The sequence below is a fragment of the Megascapheus bottae genome, chromosome 36, assembly GCF_031878675.1.
Source record: "Megascapheus bottae isolate mThoBot1 chromosome 36, mThoBot2.hap1, whole genome shotgun sequence".
Lineage (NCBI taxonomy): Eukaryota > Metazoa > Chordata > Mammalia > Rodentia > Geomyidae > Megascapheus > Megascapheus bottae.
The window spans coordinates 6,543,148-6,570,407 of NC_143544.1; the positions used below are offsets into that span (position 1 = coordinate 6,543,148).

The window sequence follows — 27,260 nt, forward strand, 5'->3', positions numbered from 1 at the left end:
GCCAATCTACAGTGCATGAGAGCAGTGCTGTGGTGGCCTGTGGCTGGGTCCACCCCACCTGCATGTACCCATTAAACTCACAGAGCCCTGTGTCCAAGAGGCTGAGATGGGGGGATGTCAAACAGGACCAGAGCCCAGACCACACTCTTATCTCCAAGAAACTAGTCAAAAAGCCAGAAGTGGAGCTGTGGCTCAGTGAGCAGTAGCCTTGAGCAAAAGCAGCTCAGGTAGGGTAGGTACTTAAGCTTTCAGTTCAAGTCCCAGGACAAGCACCAAAAAAAAAAAAATCACCTCACATCCCAGAGACAGATCATCTGTGGATAAGAAATAACTACAACACGGGCTGGGGAGTTTGGCCTAGTGGTAGAGTGCTTGCCTTGCCTAGCATGCACGAAGACCCAGGTTTGATTCCTCGGTACCACATACATAGCAAAAAGCCGGAAGTGGTGCTGAGGCTCAAGTGGTAGAGCTCTAGTCTTGAGAAAGTCCAAGGACAGTGCTCAAGCCCAGGACTGCCAAAAAAGAAAGAAAGAAAGAAAGAAAGAAAGAAAGAAAGAAAGAAAGAAAGAAAGAAAGAAAGAAAGAGGGAAGGAGGGAGGAAGAAAGAACTACAACACATATTAGCCCAGGAACGTCAGCATTCTGGAAAAGGTTCCTACCGACAGAAGCAACAAATATAAATGGGAAGCCCTGAGACAGATCTGGAGGCTGCTTCCCCTCACGGCGCTGGCTGGCCTCTTCTTGCTGTTGCAGCAATGTATTCCTACGAGGCTCCCAATTCACTGCCCTCCACCCCGCCTCCCAAGTGCTGGGATTGCAGCTGTGCTGTGTGCTCATGCCCAGTCTTCCACTCACTCTCAAGACGACCTGGCAGCCCCAGCCAGGCATGGTTCTTTCCCGCACAGTAGCATCACTCATTGGTTGGGCCTGAATCCTAGTAGGGTAATTCATGTAAATAAAGTCTCAGCAATCTAATCCTGGGAGAGGTAAACCGGTAAACTCCGAGTGGTCACCCTTAAAAGCACAGCTCCCAGCAATCCCATCCAGGGCTGCAGGGGAAGAGGTTAGGAGAAAGCACCCAGGGATACAAGAAGAGCATGTTCCACCGACAGAGGAACAGGTATGACCCTAACGGTCCAGACAGGTCTTGGTGAGAATGGAGACTAAACATCCCCTCCAAGGAACAGAAAGGGCCCTGGTGGAGGGGGAGATGACAGACACATGCCAGCCAACAATAAGGGTCACATGCCAAGTGAGAAAGCACACACACACACTCTCTACTCTGCAGCAGGGCTGGGCCTTGCGGTGCTGCCTGGAAGCATGGGTACCAGGACTAACCGAGGGCAGAGCTGCTCGCTGAGGAGGGAGGCACCACTGGAATGGGCATGAGGGTGACGGAGCTGCCAACCCTCCAACCACGAAAGGCAAGGGCATGGACGGAAGCAGGAAAAGTTGCGGCTTCCAAGAGGAGGGACTTATAGCCAAGATGGAGACAAGTGGGATGGGTAGATGGAGAATATCATCTCAGGAAAAGTGCCAAAGGCCCTGGGACGAGTGGAAATGACCACTGTGAAGGGTGCAGTAAGAGAAGGCCTGAAGATGGCAGTGCCACAGCCGCAGAGAGAACCATGGGGCAGTTATAGAACTGGAGACTTCAGGATGCCAACACCTGCTTAGCTTGGGGGCAGACTCTGGAGACTATCAGAACACAGAAATAGTCCAGAGGATTCCAAGTCAAACTGTACAGGCGAGCCAGAGGGTGCCTGACAGCGAACCAGGAACCTTGAGGACCAGCAATGCTCGTAGAGTAAGTGCTGTTTAAACGACAGCGTGGAAACAGAGATGGTCAAAAGCGGCCGGGATTGAGCATGCCTCAACTGGGCAGTCCATGGCCTTGGTGGTGTGTGACTGCGAAGAACAGCTGAGCTCTACAAGTCAGGGAGAAGACCAGGAAGTCAACAGGAGCACTGGCCCCAGAGCACGAGGAGACAGGAAAGGCCACTGGAGGTAGTCCAGGAGACAGGAGAAAACATACGGGAAGGAAAAGACATGTAAAAACACAGGGGTAGGACAGAGAGAATCGGGCTTTGTTCACCCCAAACTGCAGGCACAGATGGAGGAAAACCACTCCTGCCCCAGGCCCAAAGTCCTTTTCACAACTGTGGGTGGTCCTCGTGGAGAAAGTAGTTGCTTCTGTGTTCCGGGAAATGTACCCACAGGAGCGCTCATCTCACACGTGTACTTACCCAACCTGAATGAGCTCATTCAACTTGGTTGCGTTCTTGTCATCCATACCTTTACAAGGAGAGATAAATGAATGAAGCTGTTAGATTCCCGTATGATCGTAGTCCTCCAAATACTGACACTGAATGTCTGGGCTTTTCCAGAATGAAAGCTCTCTGCTAGCTCCAGCTCGTTCCCTAAGGCTTGCATACCCATACAGCTATCCCTAGGCACTTTCTCAAGGGTCCCCCAGGCTTCCTGCACACCCGAGTCCTCCTTCCCCATCCCGATATGGGCAAGCTGCTACCTTAGCACAGACCGCCCCGCTCTGATGAGTTTGCTTCTTCTAGGATCCATGGCATGGAATGTACTGGGCACACTTTCCCTGCTGACTGTGCCATAGACCCTCGGGCATACCGATTCTGGACTCCTCAGAACCCTGAGTGGTGGGGAAGTGTGAAGCCCACAGTGTTTACTAGGGCAGAAACTAGAGGGAGAACCGAGATAAGGCACTTCGGTGCTCACTTTAAAATTCCTTTAAGTCTTCTGCATGACTGGGGCCCGCACACCCGCAACCGGTTGAGAAAGATAAAGATGAAACGAAAAGCAACCAGAGACAGACTGCACTCACACAGGAGGAACAAGCACCCGAACGACTCTCACTAGAGACAGCGTAGGCCAGGCATGGACAACAGTGTGTATATAATGAGAGAAGAACCTTCGGGGACAGGGACACGGCTCAGCAGTAGAGTACTTGTCTAATACATGCAAGACCCTGGGTTTAAGCCACAGTAAAGGGAGAGAGGAGAGGAGGAAGAGAAAAAGGAAAGTATTAAGTCAGAATGACACACCAGCACAAATATGTCTTAAGAATAAGACAAAACCTAAGTTTTTCAGATAAATAGTAACTAAAGGAAATCACAGCTGGTGCAACTGGTTTCTCCCTTGATAACAAGTGCAGGAATTTTGGGGTCCATATTGGAAACAATGCCTCAGGAGAGGAAGACCACAGGACGGGGCACATGGGAGTAAACGCTGGTAAAAATGGAGTCAGAGGTACTGCTTCCCTCAGAAGGGCACTAATCCCACGTCTCTGTGCCACAGCAAGCACAGAGTCACGTGGAGCACATGGCAGTTTCAGTGGACCTGGCCTGGAACCTCCTCTGGGATACATCTTCAGGTGAAGGAGGAGGAGACAGGCACAAGACCTTGCAGTCTGGTCTGCATCCGGCAGGTTAGACAATGAGCGGGCAGGGGGAGGAGCCCAAGGGAGGAGGACATGAAACCAGATCACTAAGGCCTTGGTGACACACGGGACTTTCTGTCTTTGTTCCTGGGAGAATGGAAAGAGGGGGAGAGGTACAGAAGAGATGAGAAAGCCCACCTTGATGAGCTGTGTGCTCGGGCCCCTGGCTGAGTACTTTCAAGAAAGGACACGGGTATGGCATAAGGAACACTGTGCCTCACCCCCGGAACTCACCACCAGCCCCTAGGTGTGTGGCACTGTACCACGTGCAAGCAGGACCTTTGCACAGAACTTGTCTGCTGACGAAGGCATGGACTGCGGAGCCCATGAGGTGCCGCTATACAAGGGGCGCAGATAACCCTAAGCAGATCACTTACAGCCCTCAAGCTCGAGTGTCCTAATCCTTTTCTAAATGGATGACACTAGCCACGGAGAAGCCACGAGGGAGCTTCACATAGTCCGTGTGTGGACACTCCAGAGGGTCCAGTCAGAAACCCTAGGCAGAACGAGGTATGGTGAAGGAAGGTTCTGATCCATTTTACAAGGGGCTCAGCCTGTGTGCAGACGCTTAGGGAACTGCAAGCAGGTCAAGAAGCACTTCTTGAAGAGGTCAAAGCAAAGTCCTGGGGCCCGGGGACCCAGCATGTGGCAAGCTTAATGAACTGGAGGGGTGTTCCCGAGAGCCTCTACTGGGCCAAGGGCTCTGACAGCTGCATGTGCCAAGAGCCCCCTCAGAGGCTCCAAATAGGCACGAGAGTAACTTGAGCATCATTCTGCCATTCTGAGGATGGGCAGCGATACTCACAGCCCCCGATTTTCTTTCGTAGCTCCCCATAGCAAATGAGGCCATACAGCTCTTGAGATGACTTCTTCAGTCCACGAGAGAACACTGCAGGGTAAGAAAAAGACAGCGCTCAGGAAGGGGCCGCAGACCCTCAGTGAGTGGCTCCCGAGAAGCCCAGCCCGACGTAGTGATTCTGGCCCCTCACTCGTGCATAATGCCAACTGTGGGAGACGTGGGCAGAGCACACAGGAACGCTGCTGTCCATTTTCAAAATAAAAATCCACACAACATGAGATATGGAGTTTAAAACATTGCTTTTGGCGAGCAGAGAAAATATCTCCTGGAGAAAGCCACTTGGTCAGAAGGCAGGTTCTCGCAGCATGGGAAGACGGGCAAGGTGTGCTTTCAGCAGTTTCCAACAACACAAATGAAGCTAGCACCTGGACACCAGGAACCAACATCCCCCCACCTGTCCTCAATAGCTCACCATGGATTTGCCACTGGGTCCCACACAAAGTCCACCCCCTCCAACCTCAGACACAGGCACCACCAGCCTTACTGAGAAAGCAAGGGGACAAACCGGTACCACTCAACACAGTGCCTGCCATGTCAGGGTGAGCGGAGCATGGGTAGAAACTTCAGGAGGCTCATACAAGGGGCGGAGTGCGGTAGGTATCTACTGCCTGAGGCGTTCAGGACATCAGCAACATAATAGCAAATCACAGAAAGGAGGTCCTGCCACCCCGACCGTGTGTTTAGCATCTGTGAAGCTGTGGGTTCAATTCTGCAGTATCACATAAACAGAAAAAGCTGGATGTGGTGCTGTGGCTCAAGTGATAGAGTGTTGGCCTTGGGTAAAAGAAGCTCAGGGACACTGCCCTGGCGCTGAGGTCAAGCACTAAGATTGACTCCCCCCACCCCCCAAAAAAGAAAGTAAGTCTCATGGACTTTCCTGCCTGGCTGGCTTTGAATCAGGATCCTCAGATCTCAGCCTCCTGAGTAGCTAGGATGACAGGCACTAGGCCATGAAACTCTTATCTCCAAATAACCATCAGAAACTGAACACAGCACTGTAGTTCAAAGTGGTAAAATGCTAGCCTTGAGCAGAAAAGTGCAGGGACAGTGTCCGGGTCCTGAGTTCAAGCCCCTTGATGGGGGGCGGGGAGCAGGAACAAAACTCTGAGGACCATCAGAGGACCACACACTGAGCTACGCCAATAAATAAACGATCTGCTACGGTGGAAGCAGTGACCTGGATCTGGACAAAGGGGGAGCAAGGCAGTGGGGAAAGAGTGGCAGAGGCACGGGGAGAGGACTGGCAGCTGCCACAGCTGTCCTAGCGAACCCTGGCCAGGAAGTACAGTACCGGGTCTGCCATTGCCCAAAAGCACTGCATGGCCAGTCCCAGGGTGGGCGGGTGAGGACAATGCAGAAGAAGGTCCCGGGGACAATCCTGAGCAGAGCCAGTCTCAGGTGGCCCTGAGGCAAGGGCCCCGGCACACTCACCGTTGTCGAAGTCAATGTACTTGGTGATCTTGTGCCAAGTGCGGTAGTAGAAGTGTCGGACCTGCTCTTTGTTCTTCACCATGCTTGCCGGCTTCCCCTTCTTCTTGTACTTCAGAGCAATGTTGTTCTGAATAGCTTCGAAGTCTTTCCCGTGCTAGAAAAATCAAGCCCATGAAGAAGTACAGCAGTTGAAATAAATTGGCTTATTATTTTAAAAAACACCAGGAGCAAAGCACTGTGGTACATGTTTCTAACCACAGCTATTCGGAAGCTGAAGCAGGAGGCTCTACAGACAATCAAGAGTTCAGGCCAGGAAGTGGCACTGTGGCTCAAAGTGGTAGAGCTCAAGCTTTGAGCAAGAAGCTTGGAGATACATCCAGGCCCTGGGTTCAACCCCCCCATAACTGACCAAAAGAGAGAAAAGATTCAGGCCAGCCAGACTCTGGTGGCTCACACCTGTAACTCTTAGCTATTCAGGAGATTGATCTGAAGATGGCAGTTCAAAGCCAGCCCAGGCAGTCAACTCGACGAGACTCTTACTCCAATTAACCACCAGAAAAGCAAAAGTGGAGCTGTAGCTGAAAAAGTTCTAGCCTGGAGTAAAAGAGCTTAGGAACAGTATCCAGGACCTGAGTTCAAGCCCTACAAGCAACAAAAGAGTTCAGCCTGATCAGGGCAACACAGTGAAACACAAATTGTCTTAAAAAACAAGAGGTAGACCAAGAGATTGGCCTAGTGGTAGAGTGCTTATCTACACTACACAAAGACCCAGGTTTGATTCCTCGGTACCATATATACAGAAAAAGCTGGAAGTGGTGCTGTGGCTCAAATGGTAGAGCGGTTAGCCAGGACAGCACCTTGAGTTCAAGACCCAGGACTGGCAAAAAGGAGGCACTACAAAAGTACAATACCCAAGCAGCTCTTCATATATATAAAATAATATACCTATTAAACTGATCTCCAAAGATACATAAACAAAGGACTTTTTTCTTTTTTTTTTTTTTTCTTTTTGCCAGTCCTGGGCTTGAGCTCAGGGCTGGAGCACTGTCCTTGGACTTTCTCAAGGCCAGCTCTCTACCACTTGAGCCTCAGGCACCACTTTCGGCTTTTTTGTTACGTATGTGGGGTACCGAGGAATCGAACCTGGGTCTTCATGCATGCTAGGCAAGCACTGTACCACTAGGCCAAACTCCTGGCCCAGGACTTTTTTCTTAATTGGTGGTTTTTTTTCTTTTCTGATGACTGACCGTATTCTTTGTACTTCTACAGGAGGGTGGTGGGAGGACACAAAATTAGAGGAAAAATGGTGAAAAAAAGGCAACACTGGAGCCCACTAGTGCTGGGGCACGGGACATTAATAAACGTGAACCATGCAAGTGTGAGGGAGGGAAGGGGAGGGAATGAGGGAGTGGATGTGATACTATGGGAAAGGAAATGCACTTATTAGCTGACACATGGAATGGTAAGCCTGCTGTATGGTACCTCCAAAATAATAAAGGCACATAAAACATTAGAACAAAACTGTCTAGCTCAGAGGCCATCCCTTCCCCAGTTATCTCTCGACTTGATGGGCCCAGCTGGCCTGGCACTGGGGTACAGTCAGCTATCTCTAGGCCTGCTGAGTTCCTCAGGACAATGGCAAGCCTTGGAAGGGCAGGGCTTGCTCTGCATATCTAGGAGACTCCCTCTGCTGCCCATTGGCTTACAAGTCACTCCGCTTTCATCTGTAGTTACTGCTGCTCTGAGCTAGGGCTCCACTGGAAGCCTGGATCCAGAGTTGCATCAAGAAGGCAGTGAGAGCTGGGTGTGGTGGCTCACGCTATCATCCTAGCTACTCAGTAGGCTGAGATCTGAGGATCACGGTTCAAAGCCAGCCTGGGCACTAAAGAACGTGAGACTCTTATCTCCGATTAACCTCTAGAAAAAACAGTAAGTGGGTCTTGGCTTAAGGGGTAGGGCAGTAGCCTTGAGCTGAAGAACTCAGGGACAATGCCCAGGCGCAGAGTTCAAGCCCCATGACCTCACCAAAAAAAAAAAAAAAGAAAGAAAGAAAGGCAGTGAGGGGTTAGGTGTGTGATCCTGTGGTCAGCAGATATGAGACTTGAGGTTCCAAGGTTGGGGCAAGCAACACTGCAGAACCAATGCTCCTCAACCCCACAACTTGAGATTTTTTTTTAATTATTTTTATTGTAATTAATAAAAGGGTTACATGATATTTGCAAGATAGAACAACTTGAGATTTTATTTTCCACACTCCCCCCAATAATGGGCCCAGGCCCTGAGTTCAAGCCTGATGATTGACACATGCACGTGTGTACACACACACCATTTTGGATTTGTTTAAATGATTTCACATCTATCCAAAGAAGTCTCCTCTCTCCACAAGGACCCTGGGATTCACCCTCAGCTGTGGGAAGTCAAGTTTGTTCCCCACTTTTAGCAATGTCTCCTTTCCTATCTCTCTGTGAACAGTTCATGGCTTAAATTTCAAATCTACATTCCTTCGTTTCCTAGACTTGCCAGAATGAATAAACTATTAAAGGAGAAGGCAGCCAGGCATCAAGGGCTCACACCTGCCATCCTAGAGTGCCCAAGAGGCTGGGATCTGACGATCTCAGTTCAAAGCCAGCCTGGGTATGAAAGTATGTAAGATCGTTATCTCCAATAAACCACCACATAAATGGAAGTGCACGAATGTTATTTCCAATATACCACCAGAAAACAAGATGTAGTGTAGCACTGTGGCTCAAAGTGGCAGAATACCAGCCTTTAGGAAAAGAGCTTAGGAGCCACACCTAGGTCCCGGGCTCAAGCCCCATGACTGACCAAAAAAAAGGCTCATTACCCGAGCAGGCTATTCCTGATCCACCCCACACAAGCCCACAAAGCAAGGGCATGTGCACGAAGATGCTGCATTTTTTCTACTGACAACATCTAGAATGAATGGCGGTGACAGCCCAGAGGACTGGTCCAACTCCAGGGAAACTCCTCTTTTGCCATGACCACTCTGCCCCTGGATCAACACTGGCCACGACACACAAGGGCAGGGGCATGGCTGGGCGCAAACAAACTCTGCCTATCAGGCAGTGTGCATACAGGGCAGTTTGTCTGTAGCTGAAGTTGAATATTTGTAAGTGGTCATAAAATAACTGAGCAGCAGGCAGGAGTCTGGCCACCTCACTGGACAATGGGTCTGGACAGTCACGTTATTTGCAGAACTTTATTTGCTTGCAGTTAGCAGCAACAGCTTTTGTTACTCGGTTGCTACTCTGATGGCATCTGCTTGGGCTTCCTTGCTTTGTGAACCCCCACCAAAGTCAGCCCACTTAGCAGCCACAGAAAGACAAAGGAGGGGACCACACTCGCAAACAATGAGAACCTTGGGAAGAAGCAAAAGTGGCACTGACACTTATTCCAGCAGCCCCTCCCCTGTCACAGAGAGGAAGCAGGGGCCAAGCTCAAAGCTACAGAACCTCACTCACACCGGCCACTGCTGCGTGGCCTGACACATGCTGCTTAGCTGGCAGCCCTGGGGTAAAAAGAGGCAGGGAACATAGGCAAGGTGGGCAGCGGACTCAGGGAGCATGGCCGCACCGCCCCTCCCCACGCCCAGCCTACCTCATACAGTCCCTCGAAGAAAGTGTTCTTGTCCTCCGTGCTCCATGACTCCCACTGCCGCCGGACCTTCTTGCCTTCTTCCTTCTCAGTCCCGGAGGACCCTAAGTTCCGGGAGGAGGAGCGAGAGCCCCCCGCAGGGGTGGCAGGGGAAACCCCAGACACGTTTCCACATGACGATGACGACGACGACGATGCACCACTGTCAGCTCCTTGGAGAGAAAGGACCATACAGTAACGTATTCCAGAAAGAAGGGGAAGGGCAGGGGGGAGAGCAAGGGAGGGGCACCAGGCTGCTACCTCGCTGTGGCTACTCCAGCAGGACTGCCAGCAGGATAACACTCAGGAGGAAGTGAGCCTCAAACAACAGAAGCCTGGGCCGACCAGAGGACTCTAAAACGTTTTTACAGTAAGGAGGACAGAGTCCATAGGCATTTTCTAAGCAGCACAGCAATGCTGTGCATTCATGTTCAGTGCAGAGATCTAGCCCCTTGGCAAAACTGACAACATATTTCACAGATGTGCTTTGGTTAAAATATTCTTACCACCATTTCACATAAATGAGTTTCAAGTCCCAGAGAACATTTACGTGTGTAAAACATGGCCTTCACCTAGACACAATCAATACATCAGAATAAACACCACTTAATGCCAGAGGACCTATAATGTTTAGACTTATCCTTGATGAGACTGGGGTCTCGAGCACCACAAACCTCCCAAGTCCTCATACTATACCAGACCCTAATTCAGGAATCCTTCCAGGCCATGCATATAACACAGGAGGCCTAGAGGGGAAATGGAAGTGGCAGATGGATTTTGGACTGCCTGTCTTCCTCCTGGAAGGATACGGTAAGGATACCATGAAATCCTAAAAAATCTTCCAACTATGAAATGACTTTTCAACAAAGATTTTTAAAAAAGGAAAAGGAAAAGCTACAGTTGGATATAATGGCTCAAGCCTGTGAGGCCAGCGACTTGAGGAACTGAGATCAGAGGATTATGATTCTAGGTTAACCTGGTAATAAAAAAAAAAACTTGCAAGATTCCATCACAATCAATGGGTAGGCTTTTCCCAGTCATATGAGAAGCACGCTGGCCAGGTACATGTCTGTCCACCCCAGAGGCACACAGAAGTACAAGTAGGAAGACCAGAGGCCAGGCTGGCCAGGGTGTTAAGCAAGACCTTACTTTGAAAACAACAGGCTGGAATTGTGACTCAAGTGGTATAGTACCTGACAATCAAGTATCAGGTCCTCAGTTCAAATTCCCATCCTCCCAAAATACTGCTAAACAACACACCATCTGGTTTGCCTTGAGTCCTGAGCTTCTCGTGAGGGACCACTGGAGAAGTGGCTGCTTGGACACCTCTAGCACCCATGATACAAGGCTGGTTTTTGTTTTGGGGGGTTTTATGGGAGAGGCTGCCCTGGGGCTTGAACTCAGGGCCTGGGCACTGACACTTTTTATTCAAGGCTAGCACTCTGCCACTTGAGCCACAGCACCACTTTTTCTGTGTATGTAGTTCCAGGGAATCGAACCCCAGAGCTTCGTGCATCCTAGGCGAGCATGATACCACTAGGCCACACTCCTGCCCCATGAAACAGGGTTTTAAACTCATTTCCAGTTCCATAACGAACATTTATCAACTCTCTCCTCCCTGGTACAGCTTGCCAACCAGCCCCACCTTTGACCATTAAGCTTAACTTCCAACAGTCTACCTTCTTGTCTCCTGTGCATATGAGAAAGAATATACCCTGCTTAAGTCAGAAGCCATACTAATTTAGTGAGATTTCCCTGGAACGTATTACTGGTGATTCTGATCAGAGTGAATTGTAATGAAAACAGAATGGAAGTATATCTGCACTGGGGAAGGCCACAGGAGCAAAGAACAGTGAAGACATCAATCAAAGTTGCACCAGCGAGACTGACTTTGATGGGGCCTGAAGTGGCAAAACAACTCAAGGTGACATGATACCTTTCCACCAAGAGTTATCTTTCAGCAAGTCAGCTGAGAGATGGCTCAGCCCTTCTTCTGGTATTTTGGAAGTGATACTTCAAGGAAATTAAAGCAAGTTGGATATCCCAAAAAAAGAAATCACCCATGTACTCAACCCAGCCTTCTAGACCTCAAAGGTGTTGTGAAAGCAGAGCAGATTCACATACCTCAGAGAAAAATGCAATGCATCTGATCCAGCCAGGGACTTTGGATGTGGACTTCCTTGTTTAACTCAAGCAGTATACAAACAGAAGAGAGGCCTAAAGATGCTCTGGGAGACTATAAAGAAAATCGCCTAGAAAAAGTTACTCTCAGTTTAGAGAGGGAGGGAAAAAAAAAAAAAGCCTAAGCGAGAGAGTGACCATGGGGAAGCACAAAAGCAAAGGATAAGGGAAATAAAAAAGGGAAATGCTAGAGATGCAAGACAATTTCAATTCTTTCCAGGTGGGAATGTGAGAAGTCCAAAGGGTCAAAGACAAGGCTCGGAGGGCATTTCTGAGGTCTGGAATCCACAGGCACGGCAAGAAGCCTGAAGGAAGCAGCTCCTCCCCACAGAGCTCTTGCTCACGCACAGGTGAGCCTGAGGCCTCACAGAGCAGATGCTCAGTGACAGCTCAGGAGCTACAGCCCAAGATACCTCCTTAGAGTCCTCCTGCTGTCATGGACCCCACAGGCCAGCACACCCCAGGGTCCAGATGCCTCTACCACCAAACAAAACATCCGCCTCACAATCCTAGCTGCCCCAAGGGCACTGTGCCTCTCCCACCAAGCTCTGTCACAAGAATTACAATAGCATCCTCTCTGTTCTCTCAAACTACTACCCTGCGGCAGACCATTCTCAGCCCTGTGCAACTGAGGAAAGCAGGCACACTCTGCCTCCCTGCCATCTTGGGAAGACAAAGGCACTCCAGCTTCCATCCACAGCCACCGAGGACCCAGCAGGCTTGGGAATACAATATTGCAACTCCCAAACACATGCAAAAGCCCAGCTTTATCTCATCCTTACAATGGAGATTTATTTACTGCTCATAGTTTTGTTTTTTTTTTTTTTTTTTTTTTGCGAGTCCTGGGCTTGAGCTCAGGGCCTGAACACTATCCTTGGACTTTCTCAAGGCTAGAGCTCTACCACTTGAGCCTCAGCACCACTTCCGGCTTTTTTCTATGTATGTGGTGCCGAGGAATCGAACCCGGGTCTTCGTGCATGCTAGGCAAGCACTCTACCACTAGGCCCAAACTCCTGGTCCCTACTGCTCATGTTTTTTACAGGAGGAGGATTGAGGTGAATACAAGGAGGCCTGAAGGCTGCCTGGCAGCACAAAGCAAGCGTTACCCCATTATCCTGCTACAAACCTCCCTCCCAGCACCAAGCAGATCTCCATGGCAGCAAACCACCCTGTTCTTTCGCATCTGCTTCTTCGGCTTGGGGTCTTTGAAGGAACACTTCTCAAGGTTCCTTCCCTACTTTACCAAACACAAGATCCCCAAAACACACAGCTACAGAACAACAGATGTGAGGAGTATGGAAGATTTCTACCTCATGAAAAACGGCCAAGTGCTGGTGGCTCACACGTGGCATTCTACTCAAGAGGCCCAGACCTGAGGACTGAGATTTGAAGCCAGCCTGAGCACTAAAGCTAGTGAGACTCTTATTTCCAATCAGCTACCATAAAAAAGCTGGAAGTAGAGCTGTGGCTCAAATGATAGAGTGCTAGCCTTGAGAACAAAAGCTCAGGGACAGCGTCTAGGCCAGGAGCTGAACCTCATGACAGGCACCCAAAGAAGGAAGCAAGAAAGAAAGAAGGAAGGAAGGAAGGAACGAACGAACGAACAAATGAACAAGCGAACGAACGTAGGTCTGACAGACCAATCTCTGGTATTATGTTTTATCTGTATCTTCTTTATCTTTATATGTACAGCAAAAGTAGCAAAATGTCATGATTTGACGATGCTTGGCAAAATGCATGTAAGTCTCAAGGAGTTTCTGCATTTCTTTTTTATTTATTTATTTATATTTGTGGGTTGTGGGGCTTGAACTCTGGGCCTGGGCGCTGTCCCTGAGCTCTTCAGCTCAAGGCTACGGCTAACCTTTGAGCCACTGTGCCAATTCCTGTTTCTAGCGGTTAACTGGAGATAAAAGTCTCTCGGACTTTACTGCCCAGGCTGGCTTTGAACCGTGATCCTCAGATCTCAGCCTCCTGAGTAGCTAGGATTACAGGTGTGAGCCACCATGCCCGGCTTAAGTTTATGCATTTTGAAGTATGAAATAACTTGCATTTTAAAGAAAAAGAAGGGGCTGAAATTTGATAAGCTGGTTATGTTCTGTTATTAGGACTATGAAGAACTAAAGACAAACAAACGAATGCTTAGAGGATCATGATTCCAAACCAGCCTAGAAAGAAAACTCCTCAAGAGTCTAACTCTAATAACAAGGAAAAAGCCAACATGGACTGTGGCTAAAGCAATACAACACCAGCTGTGAGCAAGTCAGCAAGGGAGCAAACAAGCCAAGTTGAGAGTGAGTGTGAGGGGCTGAAGTTCAAATACCAGTATAAGCACACACATAACAAAACAAAAACAAAAGTCCACAAGTCCTAGGCTCTAAGTGTACAACAGAACTGACTGGCAAGACAGGAAGGCAACAACTGAAGTGGCTGTCAATCCCAACAATCCACGTCCACACGTAAAAATGGAACTGGGAGACAGGAGGACATGGGCAAGGGTTGAGACAGATGAGGGATGAGAATGATTAGATGAGACTGATCAAGATACATTATACCTTGGCAGGCTGTACTGAGACCCCTCAATATAAGTATTTAAAGATAGCTAAGAATAGAAATGTAGGGCCGAAAGTGTGGCCTAAAGGTAGAGTGCTCGCCTCGCACAAATGAAGCACTGGGTTTGACTTCTCGATACCACATAAACAGAAAAGGCCAGAAGTGGTGCTCTGGATCAAGTGGCAGAACATGAGCCTTGATCCTTGAGTGTCCAAGGACACTGCCCACACCTGGAGTTCAAGCCCCAGGACCAGCAAAAAAAAAAAAAAAAAAAAAAAAAAGGAATGTAATAAACCAAACAAAAAGGTCCACAGTAAGAGGGGGAAAAAGCTGTCAGTGCATCAACTGTAAACTTTCTCAACACACGTGGAAGATTTTTGCAAGTGAAAGACATTCCCTGGGCCAGGAGTTTGGCCTAGTGGTAGAGTGCTTGCCTAGCATGCACGAAGACCCAGGTTCAATTCCTCGGTACCACATACATAGCAAAAAGCTGGAAGTGGTGCTGAGGCTCAAGTGGTAGAGCTCTAGCCTTGAGAAAGTCCAAGGATAGTGCTCAGGCCCTGAGCCCAAGCCCAGGACTGGCAAAAAAAAAAAAAAAAAAAAGACATTCCCTGTCTGCCACAAGTGGAGATTTCCAGTCTACAAGGGAAGCAACCTTCCAGAGAGCCAGTTCTAGAGACTGGCTGGACAGCACGCACAGGACTGCGGCCACGGTCACACGTGGCGTGGTGGATGAAGGTGATGACCAAGTGTGCTCACTGAAGCCTGCTGGGGAATGTCCAGGGAATGGTGAAGTGCATCAAAGGTTCTGCTTAGCCCCTGGGGTGGGGGGGTCACAAGGAGCCTCAGCAGGAAGCTCAGGGCACATACTGGCAGAGTTCGCAATGCGAAGGGACAACAATTCTCAGTATGAAGAAGATAAGGCCTGGAGAAAGCCTGCCATGACAGCTTAGCTCGCTACAAGTGAAAAAGAGAAACCACACAATGGAAGTCTCCTTAATACCAAAAATGAGAAGTCAATTTCTGCCCTGGATCACACAATGGGACAAGAATTATGATCAAAGGCATGGATAACCTGACAAGTTATCCAGAAACACATTCTACCCACATTCTACCTGTGGAAGCACCTCAACTGTAAAAACAAACAAACCTCCCCTAGCAGCCCTGGAGAAACCCAAGATTTGGACACCACTTCGTTTGTGTTTAAGTTAACGCCTTCATACCCACAGCTAGCAGCCCAAGCTCAGGGCCACAGCAGTGGCTCCCATTTCTTCTTTCATAGGTGGGAACACACATCCCTTATGGGAAAGCAAACTCAAAAGTAAAGTGCAGTCAGGGGGCCAGGGAGACAGGAGACGTGGGGACACCAGTGGGCATACAGGTCCAGCACTGCTGAAACCACCACCAACAAAGCCAAGGACCTTACATGAGTGAAGGCAGATCTGAGAAGCTCAAGTGTATCTGTAACTAGTAGTGAAAAGTTACTGTTTTTTAAAAAAACAAAAATCAAGGCTAGCACAAATTCAATGTTCTCCTAAGCCATTAGCAACTTTCACAGCAAAATATACGTACAAGTTTTACTTCGGAAACGTGTAAGGTTTTCTCACACTTAAATCTTTAAAGAAGATTACATCCAAACTTGTCACTGATGAACAAGTGATCCCAGGAATTCAGGGGCCCACACACTTCAATGGGGAATATGATAGTAGAAGTGAGTTTAGTGAGACACATTTGAAACATTCTCTTCTGAAAACTACCAGCACCATTAATAAATTTAAGTTAATGTTCTCTGAGGTACTAAGTGAAAGACTCCCCCCCCTACAAAACACACTGTGAGTCTGTGTGGTATTTGCATGTTTAAGAATAAAAAGTGCTGCAAACTTGGCTGGAAACAAAAGAATATAAGTGCAGTCTGCCTCATAGTTAAGAAAAGACACAAGGCAGACGAGGAAGTATGAACACAGGGAGAACAAAACAGGGGATTTGCTTTTCTTATTACCTCAGTGGGGACCCCAGTAACCCCAGTCAAGCAGTCACATTCTCAACCTCCTCACAAGGCTAGGACAACAGCCCAGAGCAGGGCCTGCTGTGGGTCAGGGTTGTTTGCATCACGGGAGGCCGGGTGGAGAGGAACCCAACTAAGCCTGGGTGGAAACTCCGGGAGTCCCTTCCCCGTGCCCCTGGTGGTTTTCAAGCCAAGCACACTTGAGTGCTGGACAATGAGGCAGTCCACTCCTGGGGTAACAGGTCACCCCTTTGGGGTTTCCTATCCATTTTCTCCCCATTTGTTTTCAAAGCCAGTTCCTTTGTTGGACCCCCAACACCTGGCAGCCTGGGGAAAAGCCTGAGCAGAGATAACTTTCCAGCCCCATTCCTAAGCTATTGTTGGTAGTTTAACGAGGCCGTCAGAAAAAAAAGTCAGCAGCAGGCCTGCGGGGAACCCACTGGACGGGTCCAAAGAAAGGGCACCAAGGGCCCTGCCCCTTCCCCTGGCACCCTCCTGGGAGGGAGCCCGCGGGGTGGGGGTCCAGGCCGGCCGCGGGGTGCGATGCCTACCTTTCCCGCGGGGGCCCGAGCCGGCGCCGCCGCTGCCCGCCGCGCAGGGCGCGTCCTTCCTGGGCCTCTTGCTCTGGGGCCGCACGCTGGAGCGGAGGAAGTGGTGCTGGTCCTGGGAGCTGCCCTGCGGCGGGGACGAGGCCGGCGGCGCTCCGGGGGCGGCGGGGGCGCCGGCGGCCCGCGGGGTCGGCCCGTCCCTCTTTGTGCCGCTGCCGTCCTCGGCCGCGTCCGCGCCGCCGGGCCCCTCGACGTCCAGCGACTCCTCATCGGCTGCCCGCTTGCCCAGCTTCTTGAGCCCGTCCTCCCCGCTGCCGGAGTCGCCCAACTTCACTGTCATCCTGCGGCGGGAGAGGCGGGGAGCCGTGAGAGGCGCGGGCAGAAGTTTACCGCCGGCCTCCCAACATGGCGGCCGTTGTTTGTTCCAGCGCCGCCCGCCGCCCGGCCGCCAGGGCCCGCACGGCGCCGGGCCGGGCCCTCAGCCCGGCCCTGCGGGGTCCCGCCCGCCCGCCCGCCCGCCCGCCCTGCCCCGCGCCGGCCCGGCCCGCGCCGCCTCCCGCGGACGCCCCCCCCCCCCGCCCGGCCGGCCACCCGGGCGCGGCGGATCCGCAGCCCGACCCCGCCGGGGCTCAACCCCGCCTCGGCCACCCGCGCCGCGCCGTCCCGCCGCCGCCCACCCCGCGGGGCCCAGGCTCGCGGCCCCGGCCTGCGCCCTCCCCACCCGAGACGCGCCGGGTCCCGACGCGCACCTGCCCCGCGCAACGGCCCGCACGCTCGGCCCGGCGCTGGCAAGGCGGAGGGCCGGGCTGCGAGCTGCGGGCCCCGGCCAGGGCGCCGGACGCGGGCCGCCGCGGGCCGTCCCCGCCACGCGCGAGCAACAAAGAGCCTGTTGCACGGAACGGGTTGGGGACACCCGGGAAAGTGGCAGCACCGTGACAGCCCGGCCCGATCGCAAGACTCCAGAGAGAGTTAATGACGTGCACGATCCGGGGTGCGTGGTAGAATGCCCGTCACGCAACGCGAGACCGACGGACCGTGCGGAGCTCGGGGCGACCCCCGGCACGGCGCGTGGGATCGCCCTCCCTGACCGGGGAGACCCGCACCCGACCTGGCGGCGCCAGCCACGGCCCCGCGGGGCACCCGCGGCGGGCGGGCGGGCGGAGATCTCCTCCGAAACCCGGGGACGTGGGCAGAGGCAGAGCGGCACCGCGGCTCTGAGGTTAGCGGCCACAAAATGGAGTGTTCCCCGTCGCTGGAAGGGGTCTTTGGAAATACTGGTAACGCGAGCACGGACGAAACGCTTTCTACACAAAAAGGACCGACCCCGTGCACTTAACCAACAAAAACAAAGACCCTCCACGGGAACGGACGACTCACGCCGCCGCTGCCGGCCGCTGCCTCCCCCGCCCCGACCTAGCCGAACGCCAGGTCCCCCACGCCCGTCCCTGCGCCCCCGAGGCGCTCGCCCGTGCGCCGGGCCGCGTCCGCGGGCCCTTCCCCGCCGGCGGAGGGCTCGGGCGGGAGCCCGTCACTTCCTGAAGGCGGGAGGCGCCGGGACGGCGGGCCTCGGCCCCGCTCGGCCCCTCCGTCCCAGGCCGGGTGGGCGAAGCTCGCACCTCCCCGAGGGACGGGCTGCGGGCGGCACGCGCCCGACCCCCTCAGCCCGCGAGCCCCGGGCGCACCGCGGCCCCGCCGGCGGGCTTCCAAACGCACTCTGCGGTCACCTTTTTCATCCACGCCCCGCCGCAGCCTGGCTCCCGGGTCCCCAGGCCTCCGCGGGCAACCGCAGAATCGGCCGGGCCGGGCAGCTGCGGCGAGGCCGCGACGCCGGACGGATGGCCGCGGACCGGCCGCGGTCACCGGCAAGTGTGGGCCCCGCACGTCCCGCTTCGCGAGCCGGCTCGCGGCTGACGGGGCTCCGGACGCCCAGACCGCCGCCGCCGCTCGGCTTCGGAGGCCCCGACCGCCGATCTCCGCACAGTTCCGGCTACCGCCGCCGCCGGAGACACCGAGGCGAGCCCGGGGCGGGGCGGGGCGGACGTCACGCGCGGGGGCGAGCACGCACGGGCTTTCCGGCGGACGCGCCCCCCGAGCGGGGCGACCATTGGTCCAGAGCGGGCGAGCGCGCGCCCACGCACGGCATCTGGGGGCGGGCTCGCGCCGCCCGGCGTGTTGTGACTGCGACCTCGCGCCCGTGCGCGCCGTGCGTCGCTCCTGATTGGCGGAGCGACAGCCAATAGGCCGGGCAGCCTGGCTGTGATTGGCCGGCGCCGTGTTGACGGATGCGTGAGAAGTCGCCACTTCAACGCGGCGTCGGGAATCGCGCGCGAATCCGGGTGGGGTGGCTCCGGCTCGGGGAGCGGATGAGAGGGTTCGCTCGCCGCGGCGTAGCGCTCGTCATCGTTTCCACTCCGTGGCGTTGGGGGAGTTCTTGACACTAGTGTTGACCAGGCTGAGGTTTGAAGACTAGGGTCCCTTCGCCGGCGGCGCCAGCGCCCCGCGGCCCCGTCGCCCGCCGGCGCGGACGTGCTGCCCGGTCCGCTGTCCGGCACCTCCGGCCGTCGGCGGCCTGGACGCCAGCGGGGAGGCGCGCAGCGACCCGACGCGGCCTCAAGGCTGGGCCCGAGGCGCGCTCGCCGGAGGCGCGGGCGCGGCCTGATGTGCCGGGTGCGCGTCCTGAGGGAACGGCGCTCACCGGGCCCCGGGTGTCCCGGGGCAGCGCCGGAGCCGGGCCTCGGGTCGGGGGCGGCGCGGCGCAGCCCCGGTAGATAGCGCGCCTCGGGTGGGCTGGACGAGCCCGCGGAGGGCAAGCCGGGACCTGGGGCGGGTGAGATAAACCCGAGAGAGCCCCGAGGAGCCCGGCGCCGCGCGGCCCGGCTCGCGACACTCCCCGTCCGCCGAGAGCCCGAACGGGAGCTTCGCCGCCCGGGCTCGGGGGCGGGGCCGCGCCGGGGAGGCGCCCCGGCCGCTCCCGGCCGCCTTCGGCTCTTTCCGTCGCCTGGCCCTTTCCGCCCCGTCGCGCGGCGTTGTCCTGGAAACGCGGGCGGCGGCGCGGTCCTCTCCAGGTGCGTAGTCCTCGAACCGCTCCGAGTCCCGCGGGGGATGTGGACGGGCCCGCAGTCCCTCCGCGATGGCCCTCCGGACGCCAGGGTGGAGGCCGGAGGCCGGCCTGCGGGAGTCGGGCCTGCGGAGGCCGCGGCGGGGGTGAGGCGGGCTGCCTGCCGGCCTGCCCCGTGGCGGCGTGGGTTCCCCTCGTCACCTCCCGCCGGTCCTGAGCACCTCCGCTGACTCCACCAGCCGCTGTGCGCAGTGAGCAGCACCCACCTGGGTCCCTGGAAGGAGCAGAAGGGCCCCTGCCCTCCCCACCGCTCGGGCCTAGGGTGCCGACAGCCCGTGTTGGAACTCATCCTTGAGTCCCTAACATTGCACTCATCCCTAAAATCTCCTTGTGAAGGGACATATTTAGGACCTACAGGTGTCGATGAGGGGAGTCAACCCAATAGAACAGAAAATGTTTTTCCTTGTCCCCCGAGTTCTGCATTTGCCAGTTTTCTGTGGTAAATGCAGGAGCTTCTTTTCAGGAAAGCAAGTGTGTTTCCTGAGGACACTAATAGAATGTCGCCAATTAAGTTCAAGTACTAAATCGAGTCCAACTTTTCTAACCTGCTGTGGCTTTTATTCCTGATTCTCCAACGAGGAAATATTTCTGTCCTCTACCACCTGGGACTTGTAGCTAGACAACATCCTTGAAGCTTTATGCCTTTTGTAAAGGACAGCAGTACTCTTATTGGAGACCCTCTCATGGGCAGTTTGTATAAAAGGCAACTGTAGAAATGAAAACCAACGAGTGCTGCAACTCTTTTGGAATTTGCCCAGCAGGTTTTCTGGCATTTGCTGGGAAACCCTGTTTTAAAAAGAAATGAAATGAAAATCAGCCAGGTGCTGTGGCTTACGCCTGTAATCCTATCTACTCAGGAAGGATCCGGGTTCAAAAACCAGCCCCAGTACTAAAGAACTTGAGACTCATCTCCAATTAATCACTAGAAAATGGGAAGTAGGGCTGTAGCCTTGAGCTGAAGAGCTTAGGGACAGTGCCCAGGCCCAGAGTAAAGCCCCATGACCAACAACAATATTGTCAGTTTGCTTCCTTTTTGTAATTTTATATGTATCTCTCCTTACTCGATTTTCTTTTTTCTCTTTCTCTAGGTTTTAGCCCTGCCCAGGCCTGTGATTTGTCATGGCCCTCTATTTTGATCACCGAATCAAAACCCCAGATGCAGCTGGGTCCCCCTCCCACATCAGTTGGCACCCCGTTCAACCATTCCTAGCAGTGGCCTCCACTGGCACCATGTTGGGAGGCAGCGTGGACATCTTCCTGGAGCAAGTGAGTCCCTGGAGCCACATCTCTTACTGGAGTAGCTCCTGGTTCTTGTAGTTCTGTGTTCTTGAGTAGACGATGGTGGGGGAGAGAGAGGTTAGCTTTGCTTTGCTCAAGTTTTTCTCTCATCAATTCCCACCTGGATTTGTATTCCCAGTGTCATAAAAGCTGTGGTACCTGGGCATTTCTGTTACTCCTACCATTAGGTTTGGGTACATACATGCTTGAGAATTCTTCAGAGTTCAGTCAATTTATGGTTACTTTCCATGGTCTGTGGATACTTACCCCTTATTCTGTCAGCTCTAGCTCCACCTTCTACTTCATAATTGCTATTTGAAACTATAGTAGTTTCCTGCGGTTGAATTAATACCTTATTACAAACCAGGTGACTTAAAACATAGAAATTCATCATCTCACAGCTGTGAAAACCAGAAGTCTAAAATCAAGAGGTTGGCAGGTCCATGGTCTCTAAAATCTGTCTCGTGATCTTTTCTTAGCTTCTGTTATTGTAATAAGTCCCTGGAGCTTTTTACTGGTGTCGGGGGCAGAAATTCTGTTAAGTAGCCACCACTATGTACAATATGTTAGTTTACTTTCTCGTAACCTAGGGTGAGCCTGTGCCGGACACACATATCGAGAGGTCCTTCCGGGTCACTTCCTTTTGCTGGCACCCCACACGGCTGGTCCTAGCTATTGGCTGGGAGACTGGAGAAGTGATCGTATTTAACAAGCAGGACAAGGAGCAGCACACAGTGCCCCCAACACACACCACCGACATTGCCATCCTCAGCTGGAGCACCAGTGGGAGCTGTCTGGTATCTGGTGACAGGGTAAGTACATTCATTCTCCATCTTTCACCATACCACCATGCTCTTAAGGATGAATCAGGCATAAATTACTAAAGGCCAAACTTCTAGACATGGAGTTTCAAATTTTAGCACATGTAGTTTCAGATTTTGTGTTGCTTTATTTTGGAAGCATGTCTTAATTTTTTCCTTCTAATATCACATTCTATGGCAAAGGTATGTCCATAATTTAAAAAAAAAACACACTTTGCTAGGAAATTACATTTATAAAGATGGTCTGAAGGTCCCAGATACCACTACTTTTTATTTTATTTATTTATTTATTTATTTATTTGTGGCTCATGGGGCTTGAACTCGGCCTGGGCACTGTCCCTGAATTTTTCAACTCAAGGCTGTTTTCTAGAGGTTAATTGCAGGTCCTTTTGTGCCCGGGCTGGCTTTGAACCTTGATCCTCAGATCTCAGCCTCCTGAGTAGCTAGATTATAGGCGTGAGCTGTGCCTGTGATACCACTACTTTTTAAGTGTTATTTATTTTGCCAGTCCTAGGTCTTTAACTTAGGACCTAAGTACTATCCTTAGGCCTTGTCAAGGCTAACACTCTAGCCACAGCACCCCTTCTGGCTTTTTTCTGTGTATGTGGTACCAAGGAATCTAACCTAGGGCTTCATGCATGCAAGGCAAGCACTCTACAACTAGGCCACACTCCTGGCCCCTTTAATTTAATTTTATTTTGTGTGTCTGTTCTGCTTAAACTTAGGGTCTACATGCTGTCCCTGAGCTGCTTTTGCTCAAAGCTATCATTCTACCACTTGAGCCACAGCTATACTTATGGCTTTTTTTTTTTTTAGTAGATTATTGGAAATAAGAGTCTCATGGACTTTCCTGCACAGGCTGGCTTCAAATCACAATCCTGAGCTGAAGAGCTCAGGGACAGTGCCCAGGCCCAGGGGTAAGGTGGTAGCCTTGAGCTGAAGAGCTCAGGGACAGTGCTCAGGCTGAGTTCAAGCCCCATGACCCATAGAAACAAACAAACAAAAAAGTGCCATTGCTATTTGCAATGTAATAAATGTAATAATAGGAAAAACTGCTTGTATTAATGGAAATTACACCATCTTTAGTAACTCGAATCTATTCTAAATAGTTCATTACAAAGAACTGAACAAATAATAGTTCCTATCTCTAACTAATAAAAAAGAGGAGCATACAGAGAAGAGGCTCTGGTTTGTTTATTTTCCTTTTGAATAGTTAGGCTTTTCCATGGTGACAAGTAATTGGTCCATAATTTTTCTTTTTTTTTTTTTTTTTTTACTAGTCCTGGGGCTTGAACTCAGGGCCTGGACACTATCCCAGAGTCTCTGTGCTCAAGGCTAGCACTCTAACACTTGAATCACAGCACCACTTCTTGCTATTTCTGAGTAGTTTATTGTAGATACGAGCCTCAGAAGCCAGCACCAGCTGGCTCTTACCAGTAATCCCAGCTACTCTGGAGGCTGAGATCTGAGGACCTCAGTTCAGAGCCAGCCTGGGCTGAAAGTCTATGAGACTCTTATCTCCAATTAACCACCAGAAAACTGGAAGTGGAGGTAGTCGAGTGCTAGCCTTGAGCAAAAAAGTCCAGCACCCAGTCCCTGAGTTGAAGGGGCATGACTGAGAAGGAAAAAAAAAAGACTCACAGACTTTTATACCCCGGGCCAGCTTCGTGCCAACCTCAGTCTCCAGATCTCAGTCTCCCGAGGAGCTAGAATTACAGACTTGAGCCACTGGCACCTGGCTCTGTAATTTCATGAGCAAGAAACCAGCCTGTATGGGACTAGCAGTTTGGCCTAGTGGTAAGAGTGTTTGCCTAGCATGCATGGAGACTCGGGTTCAATTCCTTGACAAAAAAAAAAGAAAGAAAGAAACCAGCCTATGTTTTGCTGGGCTGTTAACCTTTCACCTCCTGCCAGTCAGTTCCGTAAAGATACCTGCTCACACATGCAGTTGGACTCCTGCAGCTTGGTGTCCTGCTCCTGTGGAGACTGGACCAGCGGGGCCGTGTGCAGGGGACACCCCTGTTGAAGCATGACTATGGGAAACACCTCACCCACTGCATCTTCAGGCTGCCGCCTCCCGGAGAGTAAGTATGGGGATCTGGCTGTGTCTCCTTGTGTCCTGAAAGGCAGCGTGTGTGGTTCCAGCCCCCAGTGACTCTGGAAATCCTGACTGCCTCCTTTATTTGCTTGCTTGCTTGCTTGCTTGTTTGTGTTTTGGCAAGACAGTTGGTTTCCGCAGAAGAATGTAACATCACTGACTGCCTTTTTGTCTTTCAGGGACTTGGTTCAGTTGGCAAAGGCAGCAGTGAGCGGTGATGAGAAAGCCTTGGACATGTTTAACTGGAGGAAAAGTGGTTTTGGGAGTTTGCTGAAGATGGGGTCTCAAGACGGGCTATCTTTCTTTGTCAGTCTGATGGACGGTGAGGAACAGGGTTTGTGGTAATAGGAGTAAAGCATGTTCAGGGAGTCTGGTGAGGGTTTTAGTAATAGCCGTTATTCCAATTAGCCTAGGTAATCTTGAACTTCCATTTAATAAGTCATGTTACCCATGAAAAATAAGATGAGGAGGGTGAGAAGGCTCCTGCAGAGCTACAGAAATAAGCCAGAGCCACCCCTGCACCTTGAAATCATCTCACCCACCACAGTTAGATGCCCAGAAGGGAAGAAAGGACACCAAGACAAGGCTGGTTAGGATCAGAGCAACAGTATAGCGCAGGGCCAGAGGAAGAGAAACCCAGGCATTGAGAAAGGGCCACTGTGGGACAACTGACTCCTGCAGTTTAGACAAGGAGATGAGAGGGAGGTCCAGAGAGTCTGGCAAGAAGACAGAGAGCACACCAGCCACACAGCAGCAGCGGATGGGAGGGGCCCCATTGAAGGAGTGGGTATGAGGAGGGTGTAGTAACCCTGAAGGTAATGGACAGAGCCTGCAGAACCCATGCAGTAAGCACACGTCCAGATCCTCCACAAGAGCAGTGGGAAAGGAGTTGTTGGGACATCCAGACTAGTAAAATGGAGATCAAATGTGCTGAATCTAAATTCTTACCATGGAGAGGTCTTAGTTTGGAACTGTCCTTAAGCAGGTAGAAATGACTGCTTGTATGTGTCATGGAAACACAGATAAACCAGGGCCCCTCAAGTGACCTACCTCTGTCCCCAGGGACCGTGCACTATGTGGATGAGAAGGGCAAGACCACCCAGGTGGCATCCACAGACAGTGCCATCCAGACATTGTTCTACATTGAGAAGAGAGAGGCACTGGTGGTGGTCACAGAGAAGCTTCTCCTGTCCCTGTACGTGGTGACACCCGAGGGGGAAGCTGAAGAAGTGATGAAGGCAAGTAGGAAAACCGGATTCATGCTGAGAATCGGGGGCCGAGTTGGCATGCCAATTTTGAGTGTCCTTTCTGTCTTGATTGGCAGGACTAGCCAGCTGTCGCCGTGGTTCAGGGGTAGCTGACCTGTTGATGCAGGCTCACTTTCTACTGTGGGCTAGTCAGTCCATACAGCTCAGGGAAACGGAAGGTTTTCCAGGGTCTGTAAAGGGAGGAGTGCTGGGGGAGCCTGCACTTGCTCCTGGACTGTAGACACTCAGTGGGCTAGCTCACAGCTCATGTAACATGGCAGAAGGCCTCCATCCTCCCTTAGGAATACATTCAGCCTAATGCTCTCCTAAAGGGGAGTCCCATGAGTGGTGGGGCTTCAGCGTATACATTTTGGAGAACATAGTATTGGCTTTGAAGTGCCTACTCAGTCGATGGCTAATGGGTGGAAGGGGTACAACTCTGTGCATCGTGGTTCTCTGCAAGATGGCGGTAGTGAGACCTGCGTGCCCAGGAGGGAGGATCCTAGAAAGGCCTGCCATGGACCATATGCCAGACTACCGTTGTCTGGCATGCCATTTGCTATTTGTTTTTTTTTTGTTTTTTTTTTTTGCCAGTCCTGGGCTTGAGCTCAGGGCCTGAGCACTGTCCTTGGACTTTCTCAAGGCTAGAGCTCTACCACTTGAGCCTCAGCACCACTTCTGGCTTTTTTTCTATGTATGTGGTACCAAGGAATCGAACCCGGGTCTTCATGAATGCTAGGCAAGCACTCTACCACTAGGCCGAACTCCCGGCCCCGCCATTTGCTATTTGCTTCACCTCTACATCTTTTTTTTTTTTTTTGCCAGTCCTGGGGCTTAAACTCAGGGCCTGGACACTGTTCCTGAGTTTCTTTTGCTCGAGGGAAGCACTCTGTCTACTACTTGAGCCGCAACGCCACTGCTGGCTTTCTCTGTATATGTGGTACTGAGGAATCAAACCCAGGGCTTCATGTAGGCTAAGCAAGCGCTCTACTACTGAGCCACATTCTCAGCCCTCATCTATACATCTTGAAAAGCAAGTTCATGTCTCTGTTTCTATGGTTTGTCCTATGATCCCTCCATCTGGTGTGTCTCCATGACATCACTGAGGACCAGATTCCAGGCTCCCAGAATCTGGGGCTGGACTCTCAGCAAGAGCCGTGGGCTTCCTTCATATGTGTTGACTTCACGCAGGTGAAGCTGAGCGGGAAAACCGGTCACCGGGCAGACATGACTTTGATTGAAGGCAGCCTTCTGGTGACAGCCATAGGGGAATCTGTCCTCAGGTAAGAGCTTATCTTTCAAGTGCGTGCTTCGAGAAAATTCTGTCATGAGCAGCTCTTTTTTTTTTTTTCTTTTTGCCAATCCTGGGGCTTGAACTCAGGACCTGGGTGCTATCCCTGAGCCTTTTTGTGTTGAAAGCTACCACTCTACCACTTGAGTCACAGCACCACTTCCAGCCTTTTCTAAATAGTTTATTGGAGAAGACGATCTCATGGACTTTCCTGCCCAGACTGGCTTCACACCACAATCCTCAGATCGCAACCTCCTGAGGTCAGCCTTAGGAGGCCCCAGGAGGCCCATGCACCCAGCCGATATCCCTGCACTTACCTGCCCAGCAGATAGCACGACCCCTTTGGTCACCCCTGGAATTGCTTGCCTGCTACTGAGAGGGTTCTGTTTTGGGGGTGGTTTGTTTTGTTTTGTTTGAGATGATTAGCGCCAGCTCCTAGATTCAAGCAGTGCTCCTATCTCCTGTCTGGGTATGTGTTACCAAACCCTCCTCTGCCAGGATAAGTAGAACCAGGCACTTGGTCTCCACATGGCGTTCAAGAGCTTCTGGTGTGGCTTAGTGTGACTAGGAATAGAGTCTTCTCTCCATGACCTAATGTCATACGTGAACCACATTTAAGGAGGTGCTCTTAACTGTCAGCAGGTCATAAAGTCATTGTAAGCATTCTCCTTTAAACACTGTATCCTTTGTGTGGTCTTCGGTGTGCTGCA

At 52.0% G+C, this 27,260-nt stretch overlaps 2 protein-coding genes and 1 non-coding gene across 4 annotated transcripts in view; 2 read left to right on the plus strand and 1 right to left on the minus strand.

The window, feature by feature from the left end:
• Cramp1 (cramped chromatin regulator 1) overlaps nt 1–18,685 on the minus strand; it is a 36,921-nt gene extending 18,236 nt beyond the window's left edge. The window contains exons 1-6 of one of the 2 annotated variants that reach the window (XM_090325023.1): nt 18,422–18,685; nt 16,701–17,038; nt 9,378–9,586; nt 5,760–5,913; nt 4,275–4,358; nt 2,247–2,295 (exon numbers count right to left, since the gene is read on the minus strand). In XM_090325023.1, coding sequence (XP_090181149.1) covers nt 2,247–2,295; nt 4,275–4,358; nt 5,760–5,913; nt 9,378–9,586; nt 16,701–17,037 — 833 coding nt within the window. In that variant the 5' untranslated portion in view covers nt 17,038; nt 18,422–18,685. Of the gene's footprint in view, nt 1–2,246; nt 2,296–4,274; nt 4,359–5,759; nt 5,914–9,377; nt 9,587–16,700; nt 17,163–18,421 lie in introns of those variants that run through there. The other variant, XM_090325022.1, reaches the window with a different exon arrangement.
• A 1,012-nt stretch (nt 18,686–19,697) lies between these two features.
• The window catches only part of Ift140 (intraflagellar transport 140), a 49,638-nt gene continuing 42,075 nt past the window's right edge, over nt 19,698–27,260 (plus strand). Inside the window, exons 1-7 of the mRNA XM_090324752.1 lie at nt 19,698–19,762; nt 20,904–21,081; nt 21,684–21,905; nt 23,877–23,998; nt 24,192–24,334; nt 25,075–25,250; nt 26,451–26,542. Coding sequence (XP_090180878.1) covers nt 20,935–21,081; nt 21,684–21,905; nt 23,877–23,998; nt 24,192–24,334; nt 25,075–25,250; nt 26,451–26,542 — 902 coding nt within the window. The 5' untranslated portion in view covers nt 19,698–19,762; nt 20,904–20,934. The remainder of the gene's footprint in view (nt 19,763–20,903; nt 21,082–21,683; nt 21,906–23,876; nt 23,999–24,191; nt 24,335–25,074; nt 25,251–26,450; nt 26,543–27,260) is intronic.
• LOC150042353 (U7 small nuclear RNA) lies at nt 20,543–20,604 on the plus strand. Its single transcript, XR_016533658.1, has one exon. It is a non-coding gene; the product is annotated as a U7 small nuclear RNA (small nuclear RNA).